Below are 24,393 nucleotides of genomic sequence, written 5' to 3'. Positions count from 1 at the left end.
CCATGGTTCCTGTGGTAAGGAATATGCAGGTGCTTTCTGCCTACCTCTTGCTGGGTGAGGCCTTTAAATTAACCTAATTGAAGTTAAATAAGGTTTAAATCAGTTTCTTGGTTACCCTGGCTGCATTTCAGGGCTCTGAGCACCAGTTGTCAGTGCCTCAACCCTGGACCAACAGAGGAAGAGTTTTTCCATTCGAGTAGGCAGGCCTGACAGTGAATGCTAGCTACCATCCTAAGTTGTTATCTGGTTCTCACAAACACCTCCACCCGACTTCCATCAGACTAGGCAGACGTTTGCTCCCACCTGAGCTTGCTTCCTTGTTTGTTTTCAAGTTCCTTCCTGACCTGGAGCCTCTGAGAAGTCACACAGGTTGCAGAGCTCTCCCTGCTGAGATACAGTCCCAAGTCAATGGGGTGCTGGCCTCATCACCTCAACCACAGCCTTTCAACAAGGGTACATGAGCTCAGTGTGAGTATCTACATTGGCAGAGAGGACAGGAACTCTGAAGGGCTAGCTCTTTGTAGGAAGTATGGGGAAGGGCCACACAAGTTGCTCACACACGTACAAGTGAGAGTCATGGTGGAAACTAAAAAGGTTAACGGTTAACACATCAAGGCCTGGACACTGAGAAAAAGTAAATAAGAACACTTGAACTTAGGCGTAAGATAACCAAACTAGACAGATATGAGAAGTGACAGGGCTCTGGGCCAGTCCAAGCAGGCTAACTGCCCTCCTGCCCCAGCTCTTGAGGAGCATATGAAAGACTATTATTCCCTCTTACATCCTGGTTTCTGATGCAGGCAATTGTAACAGACTAAATCAAAAGCAAAGTTGGCTTCTAACAAGAAGCCTCTGATAGGTTTAGGAAAGATGACCCAAGCCATCCCATAGACAAGGAATTAACTGAGATCAAAGGCAGATACTTCTTGGTGGCTGTGAGAACATAGAGGGCCTGGTACAACTGAGGAGATTTTAGACAGCTGCCAGGTCAGAGGGAGCAATACCAGCCAGTGACTAACAGCTAGAAACATTAAAATCAACAGCTAACGAAGCACAAATCAGAGATGGACAAAGGAGGCACCCACCGCCCTAACTGGGGTACACCAGCTGCATACAATCATCTCCTGGTTGGGATAAATGGACATGCATAGAGGATGTGGGTCCCAGATAACTAATAGAGGCCACCTTGGTCTTTGTCCCATAAAACACCATACCAAAAAAACAAAAATCTGATACCTTTCCCTGTCTTGGAAACCCCTGAAAGACTTGGGAGTGTCTCTCAATTTTTCTCAATTTATCACCTTTCTTTCATTTTCTGTTTGCTTCAGCCTTATATACTCCCAGCAGAGTCCACATTTTAAATTTTCACTGATGTGAGACCATAAACTCAGAGTTCTTGTATCAGGTTGCCCTTGGGTGACTGTTGAATGTCTGGCACCTTAGAGCCCTGGATCAGGCACAGGTAATGGGGCTAGAAAAGGTTCCATTATACTAAAATACCCTTGCATCATGGTTATTGACCAGGGAATCTGAAAATGTGTGATTTCCCACTAGAACCTTGCAGGAATCGTGCAACTGGCAAGAAAGGGCTGGGAAGTTCATGAGCAGCAGCTAAGTCTCTGCCGCAAATGCTGGCCTAGACTTTGCAAGGAAACATTTTCAAAGCTTTGAAGTTTGGTCTTTTTGTAGAGCTGGGGTCCTGACACAGCAAACAGCAACAAAAGACAACTCCGAGAGTTTAATGTTATATTTGTCCTTTCTAAGAAAGGCAAATGTTCTGATGGTGTCACGAAGCAGCAGCTCTTGGATAAGTAGGGTGTTACCAAAAAACAGGGTAAGGAAGTGGTTTCCTCTTTCAGAAGCTTGAGCCAGAAGACTCAGGGTGAAGCTTTTCACAGAAGTGATCTCCCATGGGCTCTCAAGCAAGGATGTCTGTGATAGACCACATTGCTACAAAGTGTAAGTATGTTTGCTTCTGACTCAAGGATGTATCACAATCCACCCATGGTTGCGATCAGTGTTCAGTATGTCAGCCACAGTGGCTGAAGTGAGGAGATAAATCCTGGCTCTGTAAAAAACAGCCATTGTCTTTTCATATGACTTGTTCATCCTCTAGGAAACTAGATCTGGTTAAAAACATTCAGGTCTGGGTTGACAGAGCCATCAGTCTGAGCCCAAAGTTCTTTCTTTGAGATCTCCAGCCATCTCAAATGGTGGACTTCTGATCAGTGTAAACCATGATCTTGGGGAAGAGAGACTCTCTGTGGCATCTATGCCTGAATGTGTGGCCAGTAGCTGGTGTTGGTCTCATGACTATCCTTCTAGGAATAACAAGACCTTGACTGACAGACAGAAGAAGAAAGCAATGATAGGATCACAGCAATGGGAGGACCAGAAAGGTGGCTTTTTTGTTCTGGAAGCTACACTCATCAGGCTTTGGTTTTCATTTATTAATAAGTGGAAATACATAGAGCAGAGCTTGTGCTTATCAATAATCAACAGATGTTTCTAAAGATGCAAAGGCCAGAAAGCAGTTGTACTTGTAAGAAGTCTACAAGGGCATAGGTTTGGGCATAGGGCAACACAGTACTTATAAAGCACTGTCAGTGAAAAATGAGAAATCAATACCCAATGTAGCTTGCACATGTTCATACATTTTAATTAAAGAACATGTAATTTATAGCTCTGTGATAACAATACCAAGTCTTCAAAGAACTGAGTAACATTCTGTGCTGTAGACATAACCAAGTTAGACTTGAATTAAGATCCAAATACCAAGAACCAGAGTTTATCTAAAAGTTGGGGCTTGTAAGAAACTGTTTTTCATTAGTTTTTACTCATAAAATAAGACATGAAGAAGAAAAACACTTTACACATTGAAAAAGGAGACATACAACTGCAGCTTGGGATGGTCAAATACACAAATACAGCCATGAAGCAACAGCAGAAAGAATAAAACCATCCACACATGTGGCAAAGTGTCTATAAGTAACCTTAAAAAATCTGAGCTGGGCGTGGTGACACACACCTTTAATCTCAGCACTCAGGAGGCAGAGGCAGGTGGATTTCTGAGTTTGAGACCAGCCTGGTCTACAGAGTGAGTTCCAGAACAGCCAAGGCTACACAGAGAAACCCTGTCTGGAAAAACAAAAACAAACAAACAAACAAAAAACAAAAACAAAAAAACAAAAAACCCAAAAAACCAAAAATACAAACAAACAAAAAATCCCCATAGTAAGGACCTAAACACAAGATAGATACCATACAGTACTCCACTGAGGGACAATGGTTACTACCCTTCATCCTAAGTAAGACTCCTATTACATCCAACAAGTCCCACTTTGAGGCAGGAAATCTGGGTTTTCTAGGGAATGGACACTAAGACAGTTGAAGGTGGGACTCAGCTGTGAGTGCCTAGAGTGAGGATGGGCTTCCAGACTCCAGGGTTGGCTTCCACAGGATGGAAAGAGCAGGAAAATTGATATGATTCTGGGAGAATGATGAACTTCTTGGTGAGAAATTATATCTGATTTATCAGAGTTCCTGCAAATACATTTCAAGCCTACTAACTAGCTGGCGTGAAAAGCCGTGAAGAGGAGAGACAAGATAGCTGGGCCTAAGCTTGGGGATGGCCAAAGGATAAAGGGAAGGAGAAGCCATCAAGTAAAAGGCAAGTAGATTGTGATTTGTACTGCTAAACTTACATTCTACAGAGTATGGTGACCAGTGTGGAGAAATACATTGGGGAAAAATAAGTCAAGGTTCTTAGTGGATGAAATGCTGAGTCAGCAAGGAGGAAACCCATGTCTTCAGGAAAACTGGAAAGGGAAAGAAGCAAATAAGAAAGCAACATAAAAATCAACACGGGACATCTTTGCACCACATCAGTGACCAGCAAAATGTAATCAGACTTGGTGTATTTTTTTACTTACAAATTGGTTACGATTGGAAAGTAAATAAAGTTCCATGTTCACGGGTACTGTGGCCTCAGTATCTTTGTCCCCACCTCAAATTCATGTACTGAATCTTTAACAATAAGGAGACAGAGCCTTGCTAGGTCCTGAGGGATGAGGTTTTGAGTGGGGGATGGGTCCTTCCTCAGAGCAACTCAAAAGGGATCCACCAGTTTATCACACCTGAGACTTGTCTGGGAGGGGTCTCATCAGACCCAGAGTCTTCCAGTGCCCTGACCTTGGGCTTCAGCTTTTATACCAGGGAGAAATGAATTTCTGCTGTTGGTATATACAGAAACTGATCATACAGAATATGACGATCATACAGAAATTGGCTTATTAGAACCAACAAAGAGATCAAAAGATAAAGGGAAACCTGCTGCTCCAAATTCCACCTGTTTTTAGACCTTTATGGTGACTATTGTTGCTGAGGTACTGGAAGGCAGGTAAAGGACACAGCGCTGAGCTAGCTCCAGAGATGCATTAATCAGCTACTTCCCAGTAGCTTGGATTTTGGAGCAAGAGGGGCTACAATCCAACCCAGGCTACACTAACAAATTGCTTATTTCATGTTAGCCTGATCTCCGATTTCCACACACGGCCTTTGCAGGTCGTTATTAGAATTCAGGAACTACGGTTCTACAGTTAACTACCAGTGAAACTGGGGTCAAGTCGACATGGTCCCTGAACCAACATCCCAATAGAGGTGGAAAAAGTATCTAATTCTTTGTGCTTTGGGTTAGCTGCTGAGCTAGGGTATATCAGACAATGATGGGGCCCGCTTGTTCCAGAGCCTACAACACAACAGAGTCTTGTGCCTTCTTGGGAAAATGGGTAAATTCTGAAGGGATAACCTGGCCCTGTCAAGGCACTGAGGAACTGTCAGCTTAGTCAAGACTACTACTGGGAAGGCTTAAAAGAGTGTCTGAGTATCTTGGGGACAGAGCTCCTATAGATTAAGTCACTCTGAAGGGACCAATATGATGCAGAAATGAAAAATCCACGGTTCAGAGTGTTGGGCATTGGAATGATTAGTATATTTCAGCTTCCAGAAACACAGCCTTGACCCAGCTACACAGGACAAATCACTGAATTCTTTATTATACTACAGATGCATGCCTGATATTTCAAATGGAAAGTTATGAGATCTCTGTTTCTGTCTACATGTCTGTATGCAAGGTATGTTTTTACCCCTGGATGAAAATTCACCCAGGGTAAAAGTAATCTGTAAAACATTCTGTTTAATTATCTTAAAGGAAAATAAGCATTTAATTATGTAAATATTTCCCAAAGTGGAAATCAGAAATGGAAAATCAAATTAGCTCAGAAATGTACAAATTTCTATGATTTGGATAATCCCAGTAAATAAGAATACTGGTTTTTAGTTTTAAAAAGACTTACATTTACAGAAGGCAGTGTCACATGTTGCATGTATATAACTTTTTTATTTCTAACCAGTCAGACTGTCTTTGTGTTACAAAATTTCTCAACAAGAAAAGTGAACCCAAATGGATTAAATAAGCATAATTTCCAATAAGAAGAATTAGCTGTCCAGCTTATGTTTATCTTGCTTTTTGACAGATAATTGGTTTGTTAGTCAATGGTCCTATGCCACACCAAAAGCAGAAGACAAAACAAACAAAAAAGAATTGCTTACAGGCCAGCCAATCTACAGAGGGCTCGTGTGACAATCAAGACACATGGAAAGCTAGAGGGTGAGACAGAGGAGAGTAGACAGAGAAGGGAGAGAGGACCTTCTGTAAGGCTATATATGAAACTATTAGCATTTTAAAATTAGTGTTATTATAAAACAATGCTCAATAAGGCTTTGTAGTGTAAATATAAGAATGTGAATGTAAAATAAGAATTTGCCTTTTTACTATATATATATATATATATATATATATATATATATATATATATTTCTGTATTTTCTTTAAATGTGGGAGTGCTCTGTCTACATGTACACTTGCATGCCAGAAGAGGGCATCAGATCCCTTTACAGATAGTCCTGAGCCACCGTGTGGGTTGCTGGGAATTAAACTCAGGACCTCTGGAGATCAGCCAGTGTTCTTAACTGCTGAGACACCAGTCCAAGAACATGTTTTGTTTGTTTGTTTGTTTGTTTGTTTGTTTGTTTTGTAAAAGTATAATGCTGATTAAATTTTCACTCTTTTCCTATCTTCCGTCCTGTCTTTGAGGTTGTTGAGTTGGTATCTACCTGCATAGCCAAGGTGGCCTTGAATTCAGGACCCTCCTGCTAGTCCAGTCCTGGTTTTGCTAGCATGCTCCACCATTTCTTGACCTTACTCATTTTTGTGTTCATTGTTGATGGAATCCATGGTCTTGAGTTTGTAAGCATATGTAGGTAGCACTCTATCACTGACATGCAGCCCAGGGGAAATGCTCAACTCTTGAGAGAAGGTTCTAAACGATTTTCTTTGCTTTTTGAATAATCTGACTAGGAATGATTCTTTTTCATTAAAATAATTTCCTATGCTTCACTATTAAAAAATTACATTTTCTGTCTTTTAAATAACTATGTAACTTTCAGTATTTGGCTTTGAAATCTGTCAACTGCTTTTGATCCTTTTAAAACAATGCTTTCACATTTTTTGATGTTTTTGACAAACTTCTGTAAATTGAATCCTAAATGAAGCTTTTTGATTTCAAATTAAATTGAGTTTTTCCAGAGGGCTCCTAGCAAGCTCAAAAGAATTTGTTTTTTCTGTTTATAAACACAGAGAGATTGAATTAATTAGGCTTTTCACAGTAGATGATGGTTAACTTCCCATACCTTACAATTGTGTGGATAGATGCCATTAGCTTAGACCTGCCAGAAAATGTATGAAACTCTTGGAAACCCAGTGTATCCCGAGACCATGCTGTCAGGCCAATTCTAGTAACACATGGTTTATCGAGTCCCCCTCAGTCTATACCACAGCCCTTTGACAGCTGTTCTCTTAATCTGATGCTTTCCCAAAAGGTTCCGCAAGGAGTTAGCATACAGACTGCAGGAGGAGCCATGGGAGTTGGGCAAGCACAGCATTTGCACAGCTTCAATGTCGTGAATCCAGTTGGATGGGAATATGCAGAATAACCAAACTGACAGATCCAGGAAATAACTTTTTGGTCTTTCTAATGTTCTGTTTCCTAGATTCAAAGAACCCGTGTTCTCTTTACCCTGGAGCTTTCTGAAACTCTGGCAAAGTATGCTTTTGTAAACAAAATGAACTGAGAAGCTCTTATTGCATAGTCTAATGTTTGTGGAATGTTGTGATTTGTGTAAATTCATGGCAGCTCTGTTCTCACTAACAGGACACAGTGGTGGGTCCTTGGCCCAGAGGAGCTTTTAAAAGCCTAATTGGAGACTCCTTGTTTCCAGAAAGTTCTAATGGGCTATGGCTGACCTTATAGAGCCAGTGAGCCTCCTTGGACATCACTGGTGCTGACTTGAAGTTTTTTGCAGGACTGGGCAAATACTTTGGTTTAATGAAACTAGATTTACTCAGCTTAGTCATCTGTGTCTGCCTTTGGCAGAAGTAGGTGATCTCAGGAAGAAACCTGGTTAGTAGAGAACACCAATGCCCCCAACCATGACTCTAGCCCTATTCAGTATCTTCAACTTTAATTTTATTTCTAAACCATTTTCTTCCAACATCTTCCTATGACTATTCAAGATAACCTTCCATTTTTATTCCATTAGAATTTTCAATCACTGGAAAATGGGGCTGCCCCTTTCTTCTAAGCCTGAAAATTGGATCTAGAAAAGCTACTTCAAGCTTTAAAGAAATCACCACTCCCACATTGGCTGGAAATTGTCAGGCTGTGCTGCACAGCCACTCTTCTGGGACACATGACGACACCGCCAAGGATATTCTAGCTGAAACTACAACTATCAGCTGATACTGCCCCTCTACCCTGTGCAACTGAGAGGTGCTGGGAGTGGGGAGTTGGAAGCTGGAAACCCTTTGCAGGGATTTTCCCAGTATGCCATTTGCACTGACTATTGACCTTTGTTTGTCTTTTGTTGCCATAGAAACATTTGTGAAGTCTCTAAGTGCACCATACAGACAGTTAACTTGGGAGAAAGCCCTATAGTGCTGTCTTCTGAATCAACCTGTATCAAGTGAATACAGATTACTCAACTAAAGCAATTGTTCACAGACTGTTTCTAACTGGTGTCAATATTTTCTGGAGGGAAGCAATGTTCTCCACATCTCAGAATTTACTGGAGAAGATGTCAACAAGAGGATGCACTTCTACATTGTTGGAAGAGGCCTTATCTGCAGCAGCACAGCTGTGGCTTCTTTAGCTAGATTTGTATGACACAATCACTGGGCCACTGGCTGCTCACTGGATAAATGAGAAGTAGTGTTTCGACACCAGTGGCAGTCTGGAAAAATCTGAAACCCAGCTTAACTTTATCTAAGAAAATGAAGACTGGCTGAGGAGCATGTGTTGACTCATTGGTCTTTCTTTTCATTAAGTTTAGGCACCAAGTCCTGAGCTGCAGTCCTGTGACGATTCCTTCTTAATTCCCAGAATCTCTGCTGTGACTGATCTCCATGAAAACCAGGCAGCCAAAACTACATGACCACAGCCACTCTAAGAATCTACATGGATTCTGGTTTCTGACATCTGTATATGTAGGAAAGGAATGTGATGTGAACATCAGTAATACCTAACAGCTGGGGACGTTCTCAATCAACAGAGAGGATGTCCAAAGGAGAGTCATGATTATTAAATGAAAATAAAATTAACCATGGAGATCAGGACTGACCTATGACCGAGTTGGCAGCTGCATCAGCAGAGAAACTCACAGAGCTATCTTCCCAGCAGCTGTGGCAGCTCTAGTCTCAAGTCGTGGATGACAGCGTGGTATATCTTAGCACCAGCTAGGTAGCTACCCACCCTAACCAGTGAGGAAAGCATCTCTGTCGATGTGCCCAGCACATCTCAGAAGCCTGCTGGCCACTCTTGTGAGGCTGGCAGGGTTTGGTCTTGTTTCCTCATTCAGCAACAGATGGTTTCCCACTCAACAAAATTTTCATGTCAAGACCATCTCTCTGGATTTCTTTTGACACTGCTGGCCTATTTTCTGCATGTGCTGTTGCTACTTACTGTCGTGGACTAGTTCTATTTTCTCCTGAAGACCGTGTAGCTTTTCTACTGTTCCTGACAGAAAGCTGACATTTACAACTCTATAACCACCATGCCCAGTGGGCTGGTTAGTTTTGTTGATTTGACACAAACTTGAGTCATCTAGAAAAAGAGAACCTCAAATGAGGAATTATCTGTATCAGATTGACCTTCAGGCATACTGATTCTTGATTGATGTAGGAAGGCGTAGCCTCCTGTGTGCAGTACATCCCTGGGTAGGTGAGCAAGTTGCATTCTTCAATGGTCTTTGCTTCAGTTCCTGCTTCTAAGCCTCTGTCTTGAGCTCCTGCCCTGGCTTTCCTTGATTACTGACTAAGACATATAAGATGTAATAGCTCCTTTCCTCCTTAAGTTGATGATGTTGTTTATATTTTTTTCTGAGTAAGAAAAAAACGAAGTGCCGGGTGTGGTGGTGCACGCCTTTAATCCCAGCACTCGAGAGGCAGAGGCAGGCGGATTTTTGAGTTCGAGGCCAGCCTGGTCTACAAAGTGAGTTCCAGGACAGCCAGGACTACACAGAGAAACCCTGTCTCGAAAAACCAAAAAAAAAAAGAAAAAAAAAAAAAAGAAAAAAACGAAGTAGAACAAAAACTGATATCAGAGAGTGGAATACTGCTGTGGTAGAGCTGCCTGTGTTTGGGGGAAAAGATTGTAGCAGTATTTGGAAATTGGGTTGGAAAAGTCATTGAGGTTTTGGAGCTTAATGGGCTACTGAGGGAACTTGGAAGATAATGCCAAGAGAAATGAGTATGGTAGAGGTTTGGCTTGTGAAGGTTCAGAGGATAACAAAGACTCTATTAGGCTCCTTCAAGTGGTATTTTGGATTAACAATCATTTTAAAGAGTGTTTTATTTATTCCTCTCTCATACAATATATCCTGACCACAGATTTCCCTCTCTCTACCCCTCCCAGTACCCTCCCCTGTCTCCCAGATACAGTCCTATACCTGTCTCCCCCAACAGAAAAGAGCAGGCCTCCCAGAGACATCAACCAAACCTGGCACAGCAAGATGCAATAAGATCAGGCACAAAACCTCACATCAAGACTGGGGATTCAACCAGTCATAGGAAAAGGGTCCCAAGAGCAGGCAAAAGAGTCAGAGACAACTCCACTCCCACTTTCAGGATTCTCCCCAAAAGAAATGAAATCTTTGTTTCAATGGGGGCAATCAATGCTGCTTAGCTAGAGATGAAGAATCAGCTATGATTAACAAGAGACAAGCTTCATTTGGGTGAAATACCCTGGGAAGTATTTCCTCAGGGTTAGCACAATGAAACTGGTCCAAAGGGAGCCACAGTTGCACCTCAAACTGGCAGCTTAAGTTGGCAATATGTGTCTTCCATGTGGTACTGGCTTCAGTGGTACGAAAGCTACAGGACTGAAGGAGTCATTGAAAGAAGCTTGAGCTTTGCAATGTGAGAGGTCAGGACAGGCCACTGATGTAGTGGAAACACCAGCACTGAATGGGTTCTGGAGAGAAGCTAAGACAACGAACTATGTGGCAGGATAGATATCCCTGAAGAGGCTAAGAAAAGACACTGTGGAAGATGTAGGATCAGCTGAAGTCAAGACCTCAGCATATTTGAGATGCCAGGGTTGTGGGTTGACCATCCAGGTGTAGAGTGGAGCTGGCCTGAGTCTAGTAAACAAGCTGTACATGCTATGGATGGCAGAGCTGGAGAGAAGGTTCTGCTCACAAACTTTTTGGAACACAGAAGGTTGTGTTCTAGATTGTGGACTGAACTATTTATATTGTTGGACTTTAGTTTGCTTGTCCTTATTTCTACTTTCTGGGTACTCTCTTGGAGTAAGATATTATTTAACTTGGTTTTGATTTTATAGGAACCCACAGTTAAGAAACTTTGTGTATTTTAAAGAGACTTTAAACTTTTAAAGTATTTGAGATTTTTAAAGACTTTAAAAGTAATATTATATTTTATATTGTGACAGTAACATTAGATGTTAGGGGATAAATCAAAAAGGGAAGATTATGGTTTAATAGTGACATGTTTATATGTTATGCTGATAATGGGACAATTATGCTGGTTAAGTTATATTGACACAAACTAGAATCACCTAGAAAAAAAGAAATTGAAGAATTGGCTCCATTAGATTGGATTTTGGCATATCTGTGGGGTATTTTCTTGAATAGTTATTGATGTGAGAGGGACATCTCTGGGCTAGTTGTATGCAACTCGGCTGCATAAGAAAGGAAGCTGATGACCTACGTTATCTCACTCAATATAAACCTTCTAGTTCCACCTATTTACCTGAAATTTTCATTTTTATTTACAGCTGAATAGTATTCTATAGTGTATATACCACATTTTCATTATCTAGTCACGAGACAGTTAGGTTGTTTGTTTCCTGGCTATTGTGAGTACAGTAGCCATGAACATGGCTGAGTAACTACTGCTTCGTATGATGTTGAGTCCTTTGAGCATATACCAAGGAATGACATAGCTGGGCTATATAGAAATTTTTTAAATTAAAAAATTTTTGAGACTTCTCCATACCGATTTCAGAGTTGCTATACTAGTTTGCATCCCCACCAATAGGGAAGGAGTGTTCACCTTTCCCCAGAGCCTCACCAGCATTTGTTGTCAGTTATTTTGTTGATTTTAGTATTTTTTATTGGGGGTAAGATGAACTCTCAATGTTATTTTATTTTGCATTTTCCTAATTGCTAAGAATAATGAATAATTTTTAGGTACTTATTAGCCATTTTATTTCTTTTATTAAGAACTCTTTGGATCCCTAGTCCACTTTAAAATTGGTTGTGTGTTTTTCTGACTCTGTGGGTTTTTTTTTTGCTTGTTTGTTTACATATTCTGGATTATTAAATCTCTGTTAGATGTATATCTGGCAAAAATTCTTTTCCATTGTGTGTGTTTCTTCTTCATTCAATTGTTTATTTCCTTAGCTATAAAGAAGTTGTTTTAGTTTTATGAGGCCCCAGGTGTCAATTGCTTGTCTTAGCTCCTTGAAAAATGGAGCCCTGTCCAGAAAGTCCTTTCCTATACCCGTATCTTATAGAATGCTGCCTATATGTTCTAGCAGATTCAATTCTTCAGGTTTCAAAGTGAGGTCTTTGATTCACTTGGATCTAATTTTTGTGCAGGGTAATAAATATAGGTCTAATTAAATTTTTCTGCATATGGAAATACAGTTTTCCTGGCACCATTTGTTAAAGATGCCATCTTTTCTCCAGTTTATAAATTTTTACCTCTCTGTCATGTGTCAGGTAGCTGTAGTTATAAATACTCATGTTTGTGTCTTCTATTTTATTACATTGACTTACATATCTGTTTTGTGCCAATGCCATATTATCTTTATTACAGTAACTGTACAATATATCTTAAATTCCTCCAGTATTCTTTTTTTTCTTTTTTCTTTTCTGAGATTGATTTGGCCATCAAAGTCTTTACTGGTCCCATATGAATTTTAGATTTTTTTCTGGTTTTGTGAAGAACATTTTTGATATTTTTATTGGGTTGATATTGCATCTGTAAATTGCTTTTGGTAGGGTAGTCATGTAGCCCTTGTGTGTTTCTCAAGGGTTGAGGTTTGGCTCTTATTACCAAAGATTCCAACCACACACTTTGGACAGACATAAGACTTGTATGACTCAAGCTGGATCTGACCTGAAAGCCTCTTTCCTATGGTCCTACCTCCACAATTTCAGAAAATACTATGCAAACTTCCAAGGGAGAGAAGCAATTAAACTGTCCTTCTCATCTGTAAAACCTGTGAACCACAGAAATGACCAGCATGGCAATATATGCATAAATGTGCAAAAAGCAGCACCCTTATATTGTTATCAATCAACAGCTATCTAATTGGACTTACGGCCCAGTCATCAGGAGGGAAATCATGCCTGGTATTGGAATCCTAGTCAGGTTCCCAGGGTTAGTAAAGTCATGGTACCCACTTCTGCAAGCATGGTGTTGGGGAGGTGGGTTTTCAGAGACAGTGGCAAGGAGGCATGAATTTTTCCATAAGTAAGTGTATCTTGTGTTTGTGTTACAGGTTGTTATTCTTTTGTTCTGGATTGTGTCTATATCCAAACAAGCTACAAGGAGAGCTGGATAGCCACAGCAACACCCATGATCCCAGTCCCTTTTTATGCCCCTCCCCAGGTAATCGCTTGCTCCCAACAAGGCCCCCTATCAGTCACATCATCTACCTGTGTAGCACACTGTACTCTCAAGAACACAGTCTCAGATGTGGCACAGAAAGCAGCCTGCCAGCAGTGCATCAGAAGTGAGGTCTAGGATCCCAATTATACTTTGAAGAAGTGAGCAGTTTATTTGCTGACTTCATTTTATAGATGGGGAAACAGACAGTTGCCTACTTATCTCAGATTTCTGCACTGATAAACATGTATCTAAATGTAGAGACATGCTGATCACTAGCCATCAGTCAGTATAATGACCCTTCTCAGAGCTTATTCTGCTGCTTAATGCCTTATACTGGTGGTCCAAATCCACAGTCACTGAGGAGTATGTGGCTTATGAAAATATTTTCAACTGTTTCCCACACAGTAAAATGGCAGAGAGAGCCCTTATAGCTGAGGCTTGATGGAGATAGGGTACAGGCAGAACTGGCCATGGCGCTGATGACTGGAGCCAAGAGGATGAGGTCTACCACTGTGTTCATAGCCACTGTTTCAAATTTGATGAAGCCTGTAGGCATAATACTTTTGTGCACTATGTAAAAGTTGTCCTTGTATTATCCAAATGCTTATTTCTCTGCCCTCATTTCTTGTTTCAATCTGGATCTGGCATTGTAATGCTCAGGTCAAAAAACTACCCCCAGCCCTTCTTGTTTGTGCAAACAATTCTTTCCATTTATTCTGTGTTTTGTCAATAAATGCTGATCACCTAATGGCTGGGAAGAAGAGAGAATAGGGCAGAACTTCCATCATCCAGGGAAAGGAGAAAGAGAAAGGGAAGGAGGTTTGGATTGGCCACACAGAGGACAGGGTCCAAGAAGACACCATGTGAAGAAACCATCTGGAGCAGAGATAGCTAGAACAACTTTCAAGTATCCTGGGGATTGGGACGGGAGATAGCTAGATTAGTGCAGGAAGTTAAGGTAAATCATATAACTGCTCAAGTATTGAGGTGCAGCTTGAAATAAATCTTGGTTTCTCTGTGTGCTTATTGGGGACTAGCTAAGGTAAAGAAATCCAGTCACCAGATGAATAAATGGTTTGCACTCACATTAAAATAATTCATTTTACAGAAGCTTCTGAGATTCTGGTGGTGCACTGACCTGGAGAAACAGGCTCTGTATCACCCCTTAGTACACATGGAGACAACTTCCAGGATCTCAAGACATGAAAAGTTACAGATCTCAAGTCCTTTGTACAAGTGTTGCAGTACTTGCTTATAACCCGTGCAATCCTTTCACACGCTTACCTCATCCACATGGCTATGCTAACTAGTACAATGTACGCTCTGTGTAATAGCTGTTGTGAGGCACTGCTTGGGGGAAAATGACTAAAAACTCCTGTCCGTGTTCAGTATAGGCATCATGGTTGTGCAGCACAACAGCCATGGGACACAGCTTTGCATCTGAGTCTAGCTGAATGCAAGGGCAAAGAACCTGTGGATACTAGGACAGAATATATACCCAGGGTGATTAAATCATCCACAAATTAAGGATACCTTTTATCTTACTCTTAAGGATACCTTTTATCTTACTCAGAAAAATTTATTTTCCACACAATGACCACTTCTCTCAGCCGAAGGCTCAGACAACAGGCTTTCTAGTGCTGAGTGGCTCCAGACACAGAATCCTGAGTCTGAAATGAAGTTTTATTCCTCCCACAGATTGTAGGAGACCCCAAGCCTAGAAGGGTGGAGTGTCACATCTGTATGTTCACTGGCTTCTTGCAACTGAGTCCTGATACCACTCTGTAACTTCTCTTTCCGAGGTCTTGATTAAATCTGGGTGGGTGTCTTAGGGTATGGAGAGGGGTCCTGAGCTTGGACTCCTAACCTGTCAATGGAAGATAATTCCAAAATCTTGGGAGATTTCTCTGTCACTTAAGAGGCCATGCAGACCTCTGTAAGATGCAGACCATGTATCTCTAGTCTTTCTTAGAGGAGGCTCTTCCCTGGATAGTATCTTCTAACCAGGACTGAATTCACCGTCCTTGCTCTCAGAGTAGCAGTGGCTTCTCCTTTAGCGTCAGCCCAAGAATGTTCATAATGTATTTACCCTCCAATCTTTTACCTCTTCACCAGAGGAAGTGGGGCTGCCGGACCCATTTGGGACAGGCTCCAAGCTACATTGGGGTGATGAAGGTCACTTAGATATTCAGGAGCAGACATGAGTGTTGGCTGCTGATGATCAGAGGTTACTAGGTTACCAGCTCAGATGCTGCAGGAACCAAGCCTCTCAAGAAGAGTCTAACTTCTCATGGGGATACGGTGTCTTCTCACTGGGTCATTGTCTTTCCTGAGGACTAAGCTTTTCATGAAGACATGACCTCTCCTTGAGGACACAGACACTCCTGGGGATACACATCCTCCTGAGGGTATAATTTTTCTTGAGGATGGCAAAGATATCCTGGGAAAGGAAAAATCCATGTAGCTAGCTTAGGGGAATGCTGGTTTCTAGTGGTGAGGTCTTCTGTGGTCACATTTCCCATGGAGATTATGAGCCCAGTTCAAGGTGGTTGTGGAATGAACTTGAGCCTGTGTGTACCTCTAGGGTGATTTTGGGCATGCTCAGGAGCTATTGGGAAGGCAGCCCACAATCAGCGTGACATGCTTTCTCCTAACTTGTACAGCTTCTTTTAAATAGAACTGAGTGTTTCTTTCTAGTGTTAAGATGAACAGTGTCTCCAGACACTGGCGAAATGGTTTTCTAGGATTTGAACCTATGGCTGCTTGGCCTGGCATGAACTAAGCTCTCCTCAGTAGATGTGTTCTCCACTCTAGGGAGGTGAAGAAGAGAATTTATTAGCACATTGGAAGTGTGGGACTTTCTATCTGTCCTCATGAAACTTCAGGCTTTATAACCTTTCTTTGAAATATCTGCACCTACCACAGAGAGATACCACAGGTAGAGGAGGACCAAGAAACTCACTGAATGCTGTCATCTAGAAAATTGTGTCTAATCTGGGTGGGACACTTACTCTATCTCAGCAATAATTCTTGGTAATTTATATCAAGACAGGCTTTTATTTTTATTAAAGAAAAAGTTATTTTGACTGAAGGTCTTAGAGGGATCAAGACAGGCTCTTCAAAAGGAAAGAGGGGACTCTGTAGACTGAGGCACAGAGAAGTCTGTAGCTTGCACTTTCCCTGGGTGGCCATCTTCATAGACTGCTCCTCAACCCTTTCATTTTCTGGTTTGCATCAATTTCCAGCTCTAAGGTAGCATTTCTCAATGGAGGGGCTTTAAGAAGTTAGAGAACCATAGTATGTTCCTGGGCAGCCTTTCCATGTTTTATTTCTCCTTTGGCCTTAATGGTTTACTGCAAAGCACCAAGGCCCATGTGTGAAGCTTCTGTTAAAACAGGAGTAAGCATGACTGATAAATCTGTCTTCACAAGGCAACTTCTTGATCACACTTGTGTGAGTCCAAGGTCAGCCACAGGCCCCTGTGGGTAACTGTAATTCCAGTTCTCTGCCACACCGTCTGTGGGGTAACTCCTTGTCTAGCCTTTTCAAGCTGCCAAGCCTATCTTGTCCACAAACGACCTCACTCTGCCTTCTCTAACCCTTTTTCTTCTCACTACTATGTGGCATTAAGCTTGGTGCACAATGTGCCCTAAACACTATGAAACGCAAGCCTTGGTGCACGATGTGCCCTAAACACTATGAAACGCAAGCCTTGGTGCACGATGTGCCCTAAACACTATGGAACGCAAGCCTTGGTGCACGATGTGCCCTAAACACTATGAAACGCAAGCCCTTTTATGCAAGGTAGAACAGAGACACCACAACATGGAGTGAGTATAACCTATACTGAAATGAGCAGATGCCTATGTCCCTGTAAGCTCCTGCTGGGATCTGTCACCTGGTAAGCACTGGAACTGACACCCACGGACATCCTGACATATCCCTGTAGGTGGCAATTCTGGATTATCACAGAGGCTCCCTATGAGTTCCTCCTTCCACTCCTAGGACTCCCTGACTACTATTAGGCTGTTAGGGGTCAAGTGCCTTCATGGAGCCAGAGTGTTGATGGTGTGGTCTGTGCCATCAGCATGATAAGTATGAAGAACTCTATCAGGGAGAGTGGCCTAGTGTGGAGGATGGTGGGGGGAGAGGGTATAAATATTTTTAGGAATATCAAATAATATGGAAGAAATGTGTATACTTGACACCAGTGCCAAAAGCTCTCTTCTAAATTTAGCCAAAGTGATTCTTTATTTGAGATTCAGGTGGGAAGGCATAACAGAGGTGGCTCCTTGTTCCTAAATGAGTTATGGCCATGTAGGCAGCTTAGGGTAGAATGCTGAAGCTGCAAGGACCTCAATATCTCTCCTCAAAGAGATTCCTTGAAGTGTAATTTGATCTAATTATTCTTCCATATGTAGCCAACCCTATGGGTTTTGTGACATGTATTTATTTCTCTTAATGTATTTTGAAGCAATGATGGCCGTCCACATAACCCTCATGGGAGAATGTGACTACATGTGAGTGAGACACCCCAAAACACAGATCTGAGGAGAAAGTGCAATGCTGAGGCAAAGCTCAAGCTGTTTCAGGCAAGAAGACCTGGGCTTTCCCCAGGCCTATGGCTAGTCTAGACTCAGGCTCTCGGCTACCTGAGCAGTATCAGGCCTGGGCTCCATCTTGTGTGGTATTTCCTAAATCCAATTAGAGAGTGACAAACTTAGGGGTGGCTTTGCAGTGCTTTTGTTTCATAGTGCTTTGTTGGGGGAATTTTCTACTTTACTGATCTTTTACATGTATATCTTGGTTTCTAATTTTGTGCTTTTGTGAACTGTCTGTCTGTCTGTCTGTCTGTCTGTCTGTCTCTGTGTGTTTCCTGTACCTTTTCACTCTTTTTTTTTAAAATCTGGTTTCTTTGGGTTTTGAATTTGCCTGTTTGTTTTTTTTTTAAATAGAAAGAAGCCATGGAGTTGGATCTGGGAAGAGATGGGAGAGGGAAAACACCATCATAATACATTGTCTGACTTTTCAATTTAAGAAAGATACACAAAAAAGAGCTGGTCTTCTATACATAGTCATCTCTCAGATGCCTCTGCACAAGGGGCCTCAGCTTTGGCCGTGTGTGTGTGTGTGTGTGTGTGTGTGTGTGTGTGTGTGTGCATGCCCAGAGCCCACATGCAGTCTGTCCCATGCTCAGGACATCTATGATGGCACTGTATTTGCCATAGTTTTATATTTCAAGGAGTCTGTGAAGAAACCTAGTATCTAAAGTATTTAAAGTGTGTAAACTGCAATTTGGAAGCATTACTCATTTTGACTTTGGTCCATCATTTCTATTGCCTTTTGCATTAAAATATTTTGACTTTTTAATCCATTATTATAAATTTATGCTATTTGAAGAATTTCTGAAATGTTTAATTAAGAACAAAAATAGTTCTTCAAAACAGACAGAATACATGAGGGATCAAAAGCCATGCCTCACACAGGCAGGGTTTAATTATAGTCTCCTCAGAAGCACTGAATGGGCCTCAGGAGTTTTCCAGTGTCTGGAAATACTCCCTGAGTGTGACCTAGGAGAAATCAAGGAAAAGAGAGGTCTTGTTCTGTAAGGACACACCGGAGCTTCTTACATCCCTGTCACTCTTCAAAACTGGGAAGAGCTCAGAATGCAGGCTCCCAAAGATCTTTGAACACACGAGAGGTGAAGGTGTGTGTGTGTGTGTGTGTGTGTGTGTGTGTGTGTGTGTCCTGGGCCTCCCCAAGGAACCTGAACATAGGGCTAGAAAGAGAGTGTTGAAGCAATCTCAGGACACTGCTCAACACCTGTTATGTTCAGATATGAAGCAAACAGGGCAGACAATCCCACCTAGAAGTGGGAATCCTCCCAACTATACTTCCTCACAGAAGCCCCGAGACTCATGGCTGCTTGATCTGTCTCCATGGCCTCTAACCAGGTGATCTTGTCCCATCTGACCAGCTTCAAAGAGATGGGGTTGAAGTCATGACCATCATCCCTGCTCTGGATCAGAACTCAGAAGAGGACTTAAGAACCAGCTCTGCAGACTCGGAGCCTGAGCTGAGGTGATGCTCACTCCCAGAAGGCCAGTGGGAAGCTTCCTAGAGACAACTCATCAAAATGCTTTAGGGCAGTTTAACATGCACTCATGTCTTCTGTAAAAACATGTTTCAGATCTTATTCCACATGGATAGAGCCTTGAGCTTTCAAACGTGTGTGTTGCCTATCTCTGCGTGCAGACAAGAAAGGGGCTACTAAGAATGCAGCCCTCAGAGCTGCAGGCCAGAATGCCCAGAGTTTCGATTTTTGTGATCCTACCAAAGGCCCTTGTGGTATATGGGTCCATATTTGTGGGGATCCAGTATTATAAAAGGGTAAAACGGTAAGTATCATTTGGCATCAAGGTGACCCCGAGAATGGTGCCATTAACTGGGAGGACAGAAACAGCCATTTCAGGGATTTGGTAAATGAGGAGGAAGCAGGGAAGACAGATTTTGGGCCTCTAGTCACACATGCAGGATGCAGGTGACCTAGGGTGGGGACATTTCTGCTTTAGTAGTCTCTCTGTACCTTGACTTCAGCTGCATCCTAAGTGTCTGCCTTTTGTCTGCATTCTCCAGGTTTGTGAGCCTGACTCAGCTTAGTGAACCTCTTGAAGTTGGTCTCCAGGATATGTGGGTGGGGTTCAGCAACACGAAATTCAGTACACTCTGTAATCACCAAGTCCAGATCACACAGTTGTCCTGTGTGCTCAGCAGCCATTCTAGGGGGATGGGCACCACCCACAACTTCACCAATAATCATAGCCCCAGAGAACATGGGATACACTTGTCACAGAGAAACTAAAGGCAGTGATTACACACAACAGAACAGGCAGGCAGCACCACAGTGTCACCGGCCAGAAAAGAAACCTGTTTTCTTTGGGAGCTCATCAAGTGAGACCAAACAACAGAATCAGGTCATCAGAGTGTGCAATGCAGCAGAGGGGACAGAGAGGACACAGGTGCCCAGTTCCTACATCTGACCAGGGGTTTGTGTATAGGCTCCTGAGTGGGGTAGTGGGTCAGAAGTGAGCTGGCATCTATCCAAAAGCAAGGAGCTGTGATCTTTAATGCTGGTTCACCACTCAGCTTTTATCTGCTGCACAGGATGCAGTGTAGAACCCTCTCCATGGTATTCTGAGTGTGCTAGCAGACTGGAACCCCAGCCAACATCCCAGTCCAGAGCTGAGACTTCTAGCAATGCAGCTGAAGAGGGTAGGAGTCCAGTGGGTTCCCTGTCTTGTGGAAATGTCAAAGCATGTGTGGGAGGAAATGGAAGGTTGTAATGTCAGAAAGATGAAGGGCAACACATCACAGCATCTTTTCAAGCTTGAGTACCTGTCTGTGGAATTGGTGCCGTCAAGCCTGAGTGTGTCTGGTTCATAGGACACAGGCAACTGCTACACTGCTACACTGCTATTGTCCAGGAATGCTGCCCTCGACTAGTGGGACATTCACAAAAACGTGGTGTTTTCTTTCCTTGAGTTTCATAATCTTTTGGCTTTGAATTATAAACCTTAATGAAGAAAGGAAAACAATTAGTCTGGGGCAAGGGGCAAGTGGGTTAACTCCCAGTAGCAGAACTGCTGCCACGGATGGTGAGAAGGCACCGTGATAGACAGGAGATGACTTGAGACTGCTCTGTGACTATGGGAAGAATCTGTGCTTGGCTGTTTACTGGGTCTCTGTAGAGTCTCCCCTACACTCAGTACCTTACTGAGCAGTCAGCATGTCTGTACATAATTGAATGTGGGTTTGTAAGGAGCTCAAGTCCTCCTTACGTGAAAAGCGTCCCAGGCTGAGAAGGAGGAGGAGGAGGAAGAGGAGGAGNAGGAGGAGGAGGAGGAGGAGGAGGAGGAGGAGACAATGGTCAAGCACAAAGGAAGGTGATGCAGGGATACACTAGGCTGCCAGGGTGGAGATGGAGCCCAGCAGAGGTACAGGGCTGAGTCAGGAATGTCTAGATTAACAATTACATCCTTATAGAAAGATCTACTCATAGATGTGGTACTCTATTTTAGAAATGGATGAAGAGTGCTGTAGCCATGGCTGGAGAGACTCTTGACAGTTGACCTGAGTGGCCTGAGAAAAGACACCAGCAGCTACGAACAGACCCAACTTCAGAACTTATGAAGATGTTTGACACTGGACCTGTGTGCTGAGGGCTCAAATCTGCTTCCCAGGAATCCAGATAATGGCACCTCTATAAATGGGATGAAGAGATCCAAATGGTGCAAAGGATGTGGTGTTCAGGGGATCCCAGAAGAACTTGTCTGTGGCAGGAATAACCCATTCACAGGAGTCTCTCCCATCCAGACATGCTAACAGATAAGGAAAGCTTCCTTCCTGGGCCTCCAAATTATGCAGAATCAGCAAATCCCAAATGCCACAGCATATCAGAGACCAAGTGTGGATCAAGAAGCTGTACTGCTACAGAGGTAAGGAGACCCACAGAGAATGTTGTCTGTTTGCAGTGCCCACGCGTGGAGCTTGTGTGGCGGGTCAGGTACCTACCTTACTCTCATCCTCAGGGTCGTTGTAGCCACATGCATCTATGAAATCTGGAAATGTCTCTGACCATCCATCGCTAGTGCAGTTTTTGCTTATGTTTCCTGGAAAGTAAATTTCACACGTTTGGCCCTTGGAAGCTAGCCTCACGATCAAGGTTGATATGACAAGCTGAAGCCCTAATCAGCAAGCGATTGAAGCTGCCCAGGAGTCCTTCCTTAGTTGCCCTGCACAGCTTCCTTCCTGAGACCTCCCTGCCTGGGCCCAGTGAACACACTGTATCACGGAATGGTAAAAAGCAGGACTGGAACTAATCGCAACTGGTAAAGCCTTAGAGCTGGTATTCGGAAGCTGAATGAGAACCCTTAGCATATTCTGATATCTGGTCTGTTAGAGTGCTGGTGGCCAGGCCCAGGGCTCTGGAGCGACCTCTCTTGTTCTTCTTTAGTTTTTAATCCTTGTCCCCTCTCCATTTGGCCTGTCCCTCACCCTTCGATGCTTAAGAAGCAGTGTAGGGCAGTTTCTACTTGGCTATCAGTTGGAGGAAAACACATGATTGAGATTTAAATAGTAAGAAATATAGCAGTTTTGTGATTTTAAAATCCCACCGTTTATTCCTAAATAATCTCAAATTTATCCAGCAATAAGGCATTCACTCTATTTACAAAGAACGTGGCAGGTGACCACACAAAGCAGAAAGAGTAGGACGCTCTGGACAGACCTGGTGGGAAAGGGGAAGACAAGGGCATTAGTCATTCCAACTGACCATGCCCGACTCTTATTCAAGGTGCCCAGGGTACGACACACAATTTACAAAGGTCTTTCTTTATATACATCTTTACCTTCAGAGTGGACTTGTGAGGTAGGTGTGGTTTATTTTGCTGTTCTCTTTCTACAGGTGAGGCACTAAGGTCCTGCAGACTGGGTAATTTTTGAGTTTGAGCAGGAGATAGGCTTTCTGATCCAAAGGCCCTGCAACTTTTTTCTAGACCGTGATGGCCACCTGTTCACTGGTAGTGAGCAGTCACCAGGCATTGAGAGCTCATCTCCTACCTGGCAATGTGCATTAGCAGTTCCTGCCAGGCTGGTGATCCTGAAACCAGCACTAGTGGGCAGATGCAACTCCATAGTCCTTAGAAGATCTGAGCTCCCAGTCTCTCATCACCTTCTCTGGGGACCTTCTGGTACCCCCCCCCCAGGCCTCTGACTCAGGCCACACCACTGACATTCAGGGTGGACTGCCTCTTTACACTCGTGGCCAAGCCCCTGAGGGAGATGCTGGTGACTGGGTGAGGGCTTTTAGAGGTCAGAGGGTGGAGAATGGTTGAGATTCTCTAACATGGCCATGAATGACTTAGAGGCAGGTTGGGGGCCCAGGTTCCCAGTTGGAGATGAAGTCCCTGATACCATTATCATTCCTCACTGCTTCCCCCCCCCCCAGTATCTGCCCAGATAAAACTATTTTCCAATTCTCCAAAGCGCTGCACTTTCCTCATCCTAGTTGTGTCTTCTAATACCTATTTTTCTACACAGACGCCTCTGTGTTATGAAAACCTGGATCCTGAGACATACATAAAGAACAAGTTAGGACAGAGGCGCTGATGGCACCAGATTCTCTAAACGCTAGGCAACAGCAAACTAGTCAGCAGGAGCATATTTTGTGCAGTGTCCCAAATTCTCTCCCTAACCCTTACAACCTCGTGCTAACCTCTCTTTGGTTTACAGTCACCTTCCTTCCCCCTCCCCCCCCATCTCCAGTATAACTCGTGAACACTTTTCCTGCTTTGCCCCCCAAGAGTTTATCATCCCATCTTTCCCTCTGTATCTGCCCTGCTTGCCTACATAGGCTCCAGAGGTTGAAGTATTCCTGCTTCCTTAAAGGAGAACTCACCCAACTTGGGCTAGATGTTCTCCAGCTCCCTTAGGACCAGGAAGTAAGAATATGGCTACAAAAGAAGCAAGGGGCGGGGGGTGGTGGCGCACGCCTTTAATTCCAGCACTCGGGAGGCAGAGGCAGGCGAATTTCTGAGTTCGAGGCCAGCCTGGTCTACAGAGTGAGTTTCAGGACAGCCAGGGCTACACAGAGAAACCCTGTCTCGAAAAACCAAAAAAAGAAAAAACCAACCAAGGACCAGCTTGCTTCTTTTGGAAGAAACTGACCTCCGAGATGAAAACCCCTGTGAGCCCAGGAATCAATGCGAATACCTGGTCTGCTGTAGAAATTGCTGAACACTTTGGGGCAGGGCACCGTGACAGTTTCCCCAACGTCTGCAGGGCGCCAGCATGTGATGTTGTCCCAGACACCGCTGCAGGCTAGAAGGAGAGGCAAAGAATTAGGTGCAAATCACGGGCCATGAGAACGCACTGCTTAGAAAGATGGCCGGAGAATGAGGGAGTCTGAACAGTCTGCAGGAAGAATCCGTTGTTAGACAGCCTCCCAACAAAGCGCTTTTCCCTGAAATACTCACACAACGCTGCTGTTGAGGTAGGAGCAGCTTGTGTGTTCACTTTATAATTTTGAAGAAAGCAACAGGCCTGTGGTTGAAAGTGTGTGAATAATTCAATGTACACTG

The 24,393-nt window shown here is 43.2% G+C and overlaps 1 protein-coding gene across 1 annotated transcript in view; it reads right to left on the bottom strand.

Annotated features, from left to right (window-relative positions):
* The window catches only part of Vipr2 (vasoactive intestinal peptide receptor 2), a 67,911-nt gene that overhangs the window by 28,302 nt on the left and 15,216 nt on the right, over window positions 1-24,393 (bottom strand). Inside the window, exons 3-4 of the mRNA XM_021202258.2 lie at window positions 24,026-24,133; window positions 21,827-21,924 (exon numbers count right to left, since the gene is read on the bottom strand). Coding sequence (XP_021057917.1) covers window positions 21,827-21,924; window positions 24,026-24,133 — 206 coding nt within the window. The remainder of the gene's footprint in view (window positions 1-21,826; window positions 21,925-24,025; window positions 24,134-24,393) is intronic.

The sequence above is a fragment of the Mus pahari genome, chromosome 7, assembly GCF_900095145.1.
Source record: "Mus pahari chromosome 7, PAHARI_EIJ_v1.1, whole genome shotgun sequence".
NCBI classification, from domain to species: Eukaryota; Metazoa; Chordata; class Mammalia; order Rodentia; family Muridae; genus Mus; species Mus pahari.
The sequence above is the reverse complement of the archived record's forward strand: the minus strand, read 5'-3'. Positions and strand labels throughout refer to the sequence as shown.